The following is a 9,405-nucleotide window of genomic DNA, read 5'->3' as shown; positions in this document are numbered from 1 at the left end:
TACCAGCTGCCCCTTAAAATCTTGATCTAGAAAATACTGGGATAAAAACTACTGATTTAATATCTTAAGTCAATTTTATAACCACTTTGGCTGGCTACTTGTGGTATAATCTCTGTATGATATATGTCAGAACAATTTGATGATCTTTAAGATCTCTTCCAATGTAGGCCATTTTATGATTCTATGGTATTTCATAATTTTAGTAATCACTCTGATTTTGGCTGAATATTGCTTCACGTTGATTGTACTCCATGATTAGTAAAAAAGAAAATTCAAGAGGCAGAAGCAGTACTTGATAGACTCAAACTAAACAAAGGTTTAGAATGAGATGCAAAACTCTTATTGTAGATCACTGGATTCAAAATTATTCATGCTACTGTATTAGATATAGCCAAGTCTCTACCCTTTTGATCTTTATCCAATTCTAATGCTTATACACACAAATGAGGGAAACATCTCAGCTATAATTAATCTGTATGCACAGAGTACAACAGATGTGCACAAGAAATTGTACACAACAGAATACAGTGAAGCTGAATGATTCATCCACCTGGAATAACCCTTTTTATCTCTAGCAGATAAATGAGCCCATATTCACAGGATAGCTGCAAGGGTATGAGGCAGCAAAGGCCTGTGACTGGACTTCGCATCTAATAACCAAACTGAGAAGCTGCTAGAATGCCACATGTCAGTGAACAGAACTGCTGCTGCCATCACAACCTCCAAGGTCAGAAACCACAGAACTTTTACCAGCCCATCCATATCTCCATTGGAGAGGCCATCTCTGGACCTGCTGGGAAGACAAAGACGGGAAGCTGCTAGGAAGATAGAGACGGGAAGCACAGTACAAGAGATGTTTTTTATGACAAGACAAATCCTCTACCCAAACTACCTTGAAGAATCAAAAATTAGCAGGCAGCTTGGCAGCACATACTCCCAGCACATACTTGGGATGCCCTAAACCACACGAGCCTTCTGGCCAAACACAGCAGGTCAAAATTAGCAGGCAGCCTACACTACCAGGGGCAGAGGCTGAGACAACCTCAAGGCAGGAAGATCAGTGTACAGGTATGAAAAAAACTGCCCAGGCTGTTACAGTAAATGACTTTTATTTTTTAAAAAATGAAATAACCGTGAACATATTAACAGGCCTGCAAGTGGCACTACAGTACAGCTGGAGATAAAGTCAATACATTTCCCCATGTACCTGGACAATGAAATCCATTGCATCAATGCTGACATTAGTAAATTCTGAATACAGTTCTATCAAGCAGGAACATTTTACTTAAAATAGTTCTGGACAAAGTTGACACCAAAAGTTAACTTTTCCTTCACTTTGGAAAGGATATATGTTTTATAGATGTTTTCAGGTAGCACTGGTATTGGGTGAATATTGCCTCCAGTCACCAGTGCAGGGAGAGATGTACAACATCTCCTTCTGAGAACAGGGTTTATACTCCTTTTTACTTTTCATTCTGAGGAAGCAGGGTGATGTAGAGAGAGCAGGGAAGATAGGTGAGGTAATATGGGGAAGGGAGGTGGGATGTCAATTTCTATTCAATTCTCCTTTGGCTGTTTTTGTGCTATTTTGGACTGCTTTTTAAAAACCACTTCTTGATTTTATTGAAAGGAAGACTAAATGTAATACACCTTTCCTTGAAAATCCAGGAACAATTGTGGTACTTCAAAAATACTAAAAATATCTACTTTCATGAAATATTAACTGTTTCACTACAAACCTATTTTTTCACTAAATACACAATTCTCTTATTTCTGGAGTCTCCCTGGGGAAAAAAAGTGGATTCTCCCTTTAGTTCTGCAACTCTACAGTGTATAGAGAAACGGCTAGAAGAAGGGGAGTGCAGAGAATAGCTTTATCCTTTTCCTTGGCCAGTATCTCACACAGGGAGTTAGTTTGAATTTCTGCAGTTGGGCTACTGTCGGTCACATTCTTTCAGCAGTTATCAACCAAGTCTGCAGTAGGACAACCCACCTCCAACACGTTCTCTCTAACTTTGTGGAGACTAAGTAGGCATGAGGGAAAAAACCATCCACACTCTTTCTACCATTTTTGATCGTAATATGCAGGAACACCAAGTGGTTTCCATGTTCTTTCAATTTGCAAAAGGCCACAGGAAAGGGATATGGCACCTTTTAGAATCTGGAATTCTGCATTTAAGAGTGTGACCTTCCATTAGACCTTCAGTGTTGAGGCAGCGTAGAAAACAGTGGCTGAAGAGTGTAATACTGACCACACCAGCTCCCAGTGAGAAGCTTTTGCTCCTGCAGAGGCAGTCGTGTGCAGTCCCTGTATATACCGTGAGCAAAAGGCCTACTTGACATGGCATTTGGAATTAGCAATTCCTACGATCTAGCTAGTTTAGATTCATGAGCTTTCAGTGTGCCAACAGCATCTTTCACTGCATGGTAGATAATGTTCTTCACCTGCAACAGGAAAAAAAAAAAATCAACTTCTACAGACTAACAAGGAGAGTCTTACATAGCTATGCAGTCAATTTTGACAGCTGAATTTGTAATAGTTGGCAAGTATACATAAAATATATACTATTTTGCTTCAGAATACCAACAGCACAAATTTTAACTGTCACAGACGACAAGTATCTTAGACACCTGCACTGATTTATTAACTCATTTTCTGGTCACCCAGCAACATATATTTATTCGTGTTGTGTTAAGATAATTCCTTCTCTTGTGAGAGCTAGGAGGAAGTGCAGTTATACAAAGTTATATATATATGAGTTTATTTTGAAAAAGTCCTTGTGATCCAAGTCACTTAGAGACTCACGTGAATCAAATCTGAAAGATGCAAGAAAATTATATGGTTTAATCCTATGAAAATTAAGATGATGCAACAAATCATCCTGCTGTCTTTGCATGGAGGCTAGAAATACTTCAAATTTGTCAATCTTGCAGAGAGACAAGCCCAAGATGAGAAATCCACTAGTACTCACTGCTATCTTTTTCACAGTTACCTATTAAAGAATCAAAGTTCTGTCTAGTTTCTGATTTTTTCTGATCTAAGTTTATTTGAATTCTGTTTCCAGGTGCTGAACAGAACCTCCTAAGTGAGTGGCTCAATTGCACTTGCTCAACTAACAGCCAACCACCATCATCTTTTCCTGATGTACATGTGACCTCATTTTTGGTATAATTTATGCAGCTGTTATTGTCTCTGTGTATTTTAACATATAAAAATATAGACAGAGGTTTATATAAAAATATACATTGAAAATTACTTTTTTTAAAAAAAAAAAACGACTGAGACAAATACAACCAGTATTCCTTTTCACAGTATTACTGAGTTGCACTTTGTGGGTTTTTGTTTCTTGGTTTGTTTTTTTTTTTAATAATAAGCATTATTCATTTGCAACCTCTTAATTTACAGAAACATTTCCGCATTTGTATCATCACAGCTGAAGAGGTACAGTGTCAGATGCCAGAATGAGAGTTGATACTACTTCTGCTTTCCTTTATAATCCCATGAAAATTCACATAGAAATTTATAGCAAACTTTCACTGAATTGGTATGAGAGAATTAACATTGTAGATTCTGACATCCTTGGGTGACATTCTGGAGAGTAACCATATACTGTGTACTTTGATGAGGACAGCCATTCTGCAGATCTCCACCCTCCTTCCTTTCACATACATGTAATTACTGATACACAAAAAATGCTGACGACAAAATCTGCAAACTGAGCAGTTACTAAAGTTGCTTCAGAAGCATTAGACAAAATCCAACAAGATCTCCTATGGTCTTCTCTCTGTAGAACTTACTGTCTTACATCCTGTGTCCTTGTGTATCTATTATGTTTGTGCATAATTATTAGTTGAAGCAGTCACGGTTCCTCAAACCAAATCACATTTAATTTTAGGACTAACATATGTTGGACAAGACCTTTAAGATCATTGAATCCAACCACACACCTAACACTGCCAAGTCCATCACTAAACCATGTCCCTGACTTAAATAAAACATTGGCTTTCAGAGGAGTTTTCCTTTAGGAAATAAAGAAACAAACTTAAGTGTACTTGGTCAAAAAAAAAATCTCTTCAAAACAAAGCACTGCTCTTTCCTTTGTAAGATTTTTTTTTTCTTCTGGTCTGTTATGCTGTCATTAGGATTCAGCCGTTCAAAAACTTATTAATACCAATATGTGCATTAGTCTAATGGGGGAAAGTTCTCTGGAAATGCAGAAGTCTATTATTAATTTTTGTTTACATAGTACTGTAGACAGAAGTACTTAATTTAATTTAGTACTTAAGTAATGTACCTATCAAATGAGAACCTCCAGATTTGTGGGAAGTTGTTACTGTTTCCTTAGACATACATTTCTAGTACTGAAGTAAGCTGGCCAAACAGGATGTATTTAATGTTTACTGACAAAAAATGGTTACCTGCAGTTTATCCTCATGGTTTGTATGAGTATTAGACAGATGCCTGAACTCCTGTGTCAGACGGAAGCAGTGCTTCACGTGTTCGGGAGATACAAAATCTTCTGCCACTTTAATGCAGCTGTACAAATTATGAACCTAAAAACCCATATCAAATGACTGATATATAAAGACAATGAACCATACAAAACAAAACAAAACCCCAAAACACAAAAGAAACATCAACAACAACAAAAACTAAACCCACAGAAACCCCCAATAACCGCCCCCCCCCCCCCCATATTTAGGCTCTGCTACATTTACTCATGAAAACCAGAAACTGACAGAGTTGTATCTAATAGTAAAATGAGAACAAAATACATGACATTTAACAGGTTTCCTGTTCTCCCATATACATTAGTGTTCCCCAAAGCAAGTTCTCTTAACCTTTGAATTTGGTTTCCTTGGCTGAAGTTTCACTACACAGAAATGCTTTCCCTCCATTCACCCCAGCTTTTTTTTCCCCCTGTAATTTCATCACAGTTATGTACACATCATTCATATATTTACATAACTTTTAGTAATATAAGAACTGCATTTGTAGGAAAAAAAAACTTTAAGTGTGCAATATTAATTACCAGTTATTTTAAAGCTGCAGCTGTTGTGCCTCCAATTCAATTCTATCTGTCAATATGGCCTAGAGTTGGTATAGTTACCTGATGGGGAGCACCTGCAGGAATGAACACGGCATCGCCAAGGAACTGCACTATTGCCCAGCCTTGCACACCATACTCATCATATAGTCTCTTACGTAAGGTCTGGTCCAAGTACCAACTTTGGTCATGAATGGGATCATGATCTGGAGGATTTTCTTGGCCTTGTTCTTCTCCAACCTAGGGTCAAGATATGGGGTGGAAGGAAACCATGACACAGCACCTTGATATTGCTGGCTCACAAAATGGTCTGTACCTAAAAACTTAACAAACTGTTTCAAGGTAGAACATTATTTTCATTAAGGTCATTTAGGTCTTAAACAGCAACATGCATTAGTATGAAGATTCCAGACCAGGCTGAAAACCTGTGAACATAGTAACTATCAGTGCCCTCAAAGACAGAAGTGCAATACCTACGCACTTCATGTTGACAGCAATTTGAATCATTCAGGTGCTATAAGCAAGCTAGTCAAGGAACCCTGTAAGCTCAAGCTTTCTTTGCAACCAGCATACCTTCCGGAGAAGTTCCCGTATCTTTTCAGCATCCTTGGCAGCATAGATGTGCCACAATGCTCCAGGTTTCTCTCTTCCTTCATGGATTCGCTGCTTTGTTACATCATCAGCATCTCCCTCATCAATTGTTTTCAGAACCTCTGAAAGGGGAATCCATGTAAAAGCTGCTCATTTTTTGACACAGAAGAGAGGAAAGAGCATTTTGAGCTACTAAATTCAGTCACACTGCATCTGTGGCATCATATAGTGCCCTTTCTAATGCCATCAAGCTTCATTTTAACAGAATTCAGTGAATGTGTCAATTGACAGCTAATCACACAGCTCGGTATTGAATTTAAACTAAGCTACAATTATTCAAATAAAAGGAGAAGAAAGGGGAATAAGCTACTCTTTCTCCTTTTTTCTTCAGGAATGTACCTAATTTCTTGCAAAACTCTGCTGCTCTCACAGTTGGAAACTAATGAAGCATTACTGCACTTTTAATTATGCGCTGCAAATGTATCAAATTGTATATCTGAATTATCTTAGAAATGACAACCTTAAATAATAAAAGATACTCTTCTTACAAACACAATTGATTTTTAGTGTACAGAAAATAGCTTTCCTTAAGCATTACCATCATCATGGCTCCCTTCCCCAATGGGAATCCCAACATACACCATGACGTTAACAGCATCAGAGACGTCCAAGTGCAGGTTTGTGGTACCAACTCGTCTGTCTTCTGCAGTAATTAAGCCTATAATAGAGCGCAAAATAAAATAAAATTCTGTGACTAATCTCTTCTAGAAATAGCCTAGCTGAAAAATCTGTCTGGAAAGCTAACTTTGTACAGCAATGAGAGCAGAAAACAAAGTCAAACACCAACTGAAACAGGTATATTTATGTCATGTGTAGCGTAAGTAAAAAGTTTACTGATAACCAGTATTTTTATTTTACATGAAAACAGAAACCTCATTTACCCAAGTCATGAGAAAACAAGCATTTTAACACCAAAGCCAGACCTTGTACTTTACAATTCTGAGAGTCGTTTATACAGCCTGTACTAGAGAACTTAGCTATCATAAGCACAAAGCAAGTCTTCCTATGCTTGGAGGCATGAGAGAACTGCTTTAAGTGGCATTAGCATCCTACTGTGTGCAGCAAGTCAATGGTCTGTTAGAAGTATAAGCCTCCAGCCATTTTTTATTTTCTCATACCAGCTGCAAAATCCATGACCAGTTGAATTCACAGCGGTTAGTGATCAACTCATCATTAACAATTCAGATTACAATTCAGTAAGAAGAAACACCTGCAGACTTAATTGCTTGTACCTTTGCATGTTGAAGGAACTTATGTCTCTCAAGTTACTGTAAGTAATGGAGAAAGATTTCAAATGTTTGCTTCTTAATTCTTTGACCTTCTTATTAACATGTTCTTTTTTTTTTCTCTGGTCTTTCAATAGCACCCTCTCTTTCTACCTTTGCTTAACCATCTCTAGCAAGTAACATGTCAGGGATCCAGAATATTATAAAAAAAAACCCCAAAACTTTGTATCAGGAAACAGTAACACAAGTGTGCGCCCACAAGAGTTTTTAGGATCACGATCATATTTATCTATTTTCTGTTTAAAATACAAGCTTCTGAAGTTAGGAACTCAACTCACTGAACAGTACCTATCATAACAGACTAGAAACAGGTCAAAGTCCCCAGAAGGTGGGTAATTTTAAATACTTCAGTTGCTCTCAAACACATACTAACTTTTCCTTGAACCCTGTATTGGTATTATGCCTGTTGTATGTATTAATAATTGTTTGCAAACTTAACTTACTGTATGTACATCTATCTCTTGGATATGCAAGGCAGAAAAGGGCACATCTGACAGAGAGAGGGCTAATGTAAGAATAGATTTGCAGGACTAAATGAAAAAAAAAAGAAACAGCAGGTTCTAGGATAAGCACTGAGTTTTGCCACAGCCATAGCCTTGTGTAATGCCACAGCCTTGTATTTGCCCTAAGTGTAATAAAGAGTCACAAAAACCAATATCTGCAGACCTATACTCACATACCATACGCATTGTACATTTTGGGACCCAAGTCAGGACGGACAAAGTAGCTTGGCAGCCTAGAAGCCAAATTCAGTCTGCCATCTCTCTTGGTATATTCAGGAAGAGGAAGATTTTCCATCAAGTCCTCAAACCTAGAGAACAAAGACAAAGGCGGGTTATCCTCCTGTAGCACCTACAGCAGTCCTGTCAGCACTGATACTAAAGGTTACTTACCTTGTAGGCATCATATCTCTGAAGTCCTCCCCTGGAGGCCAATCCTTTAACTTTAGTACCATTGGCTGACCATCATCTGACCTGAGCCGTTCTGCAAGAAAAAAATTAAGATTTCTTCACGTAGTATCTTTTTACCACAGTCCACTACCTTGTTAAAGCTGTAAGGGTTTTTGTACCTCTTACAATGCACAGCAAAATGGATCCTGGTATTGTTTTGGGCTTCAAAGCAATATCATAGTATGACCGACAACACTTTAACAACTATATAAGTATACATACACAGATATAATCACTGACAGCAGAAGTTTGACAGATCTTGCACAGCTGCTAAGTTTTAGAATAGTTTTTATTCAGATTCAAAAGCCTTTCCAAAACATTCTTGATTACTCCTTTTACCAAAGTCTATGGGAGTTTTATTATTAATTTCAAGAGAAGGGGTACTTCTATAAAATTAAAGTTATTGGTTCTTGTTCTGAAATCAATCCTTACTTCAGTGTAAAGCAAGAAACAATCGTACACTACATTCAAAAAAGGTAAAAGGCAGCTGGTCGCAAAGGAAGACAGCCTTTAGGTTTCTTTAACTCTTCTTTGCTAGAGGAACTCAAATTAGCAGAGTGCCAAAACCAAACATTTTTCCTTCACTTTAAGACTTTTACAGGAGTCCTGACTGGAAACAGAAAGCGAGCAGCACAGAAAGATGGCATTACATATGCAACAGTGGATGTATGCTACGACAGCAGTAACCATATCAACTGCTGTTCTACCTCAGATCTTAGGGCTAAGACAGTCTATCTGGAAGTGGTACACAAGTAACTGAAAACCTACTGTAACATTTAGAGAAATCCATAGTTCACTCTTCTACCAGATTTTTCACAACTCTACAAAAAGCCACCAATTAAAAAACTAGGTGTACAGCAGTCTTAAGACCTTAGCATCCCCATTTCCCCAGAGAGTAACACCCTTAACTGCTTCCTACCTTACTGAGAATTGTCAGCCAAACTGATCTAGCAGAGCTCCTGACAGCATCGGAAGAGAAAGCATATCTAAGAAATTAGGACTTGGAGACCTGTGAATCACATTTGTGTTACATATCAACAGACTACAGAAGACAGCCTGAGTTAGCAATATAAAAAAAATCTTCTTGAAATTAAAAGGAAATAAGAACCAGAGATATGTAAACTGAAGTGACTAATTTAAAGAGAAACTTTGATAAGCTACAGATTTTAGAGAGGCGAGTGAACTGAAAAGCTCAAGGACTTGAATTTCAAGATGTTTCACAACTTCCCATATTCAAGATTTTGAATTCATCAAGAATCTTTGCTCTAAAGAAGAAGCAGCTTGTAGAAAGGCTATTCAGAAAGGACAGAGTGAAGAACTACTTGGATGATAACATACAGATCTGACAAATCACATGAAACTGGACAAACCCCAGAAAATATCTCATACACAAAGAAAAGCAGGTGTAAGAAGGATCAAAACAAAAAGTCAGACCTTTCAAAAGTCCATTTTGAGCCCAAAAATATTACA

At 37.6% G+C, this 9,405-nt stretch overlaps 1 protein-coding gene across 3 annotated transcripts in view; it reads right to left on the bottom strand.

Moving 5' to 3' along the window:
- Positions 1 to 1,103: 1,103 nt before the first annotated feature.
- KDM3B (lysine demethylase 3B) overlaps positions 1,104 to 9,405 on the bottom strand; it is a 47,211-nt gene continuing 38,909 nt past the window's right edge. For all 3 annotated transcript variants that reach the window (XM_084216075.1, XM_084216076.1, XM_084216077.1), the window contains 7 exons: positions 7,879 to 7,969; positions 7,666 to 7,796; positions 6,238 to 6,357; positions 5,622 to 5,761; positions 5,112 to 5,288; positions 4,420 to 4,554; positions 1,104 to 2,445 (listed from right to left, as the gene is read on the bottom strand). In XM_084216075.1, the coding sequence (XP_084072201.1) occupies positions 2,365 to 2,445; positions 4,420 to 4,554; positions 5,112 to 5,288; positions 5,622 to 5,761; positions 6,238 to 6,357; positions 7,666 to 7,796; positions 7,879 to 7,969 (875 nt within the window). In that variant the 3' untranslated portion in view covers positions 1,104 to 2,364. The remainder of the gene's footprint in view (positions 2,446 to 4,419; positions 4,555 to 5,111; positions 5,289 to 5,621; positions 5,762 to 6,237; positions 6,358 to 7,665; positions 7,797 to 7,878; positions 7,970 to 9,405) is intronic.

This window comes from Fringilla coelebs (assembly GCF_963513975.1).
Source record: "Fringilla coelebs genome assembly, chromosome: 15".
Lineage (NCBI taxonomy): Eukaryota > Metazoa > Chordata > Aves > Passeriformes > Fringillidae > Fringilla > Fringilla coelebs.
The sequence above is the reverse complement of the archived record's forward strand: the minus strand, read 5'-3'. Positions and strand labels throughout refer to the sequence as shown.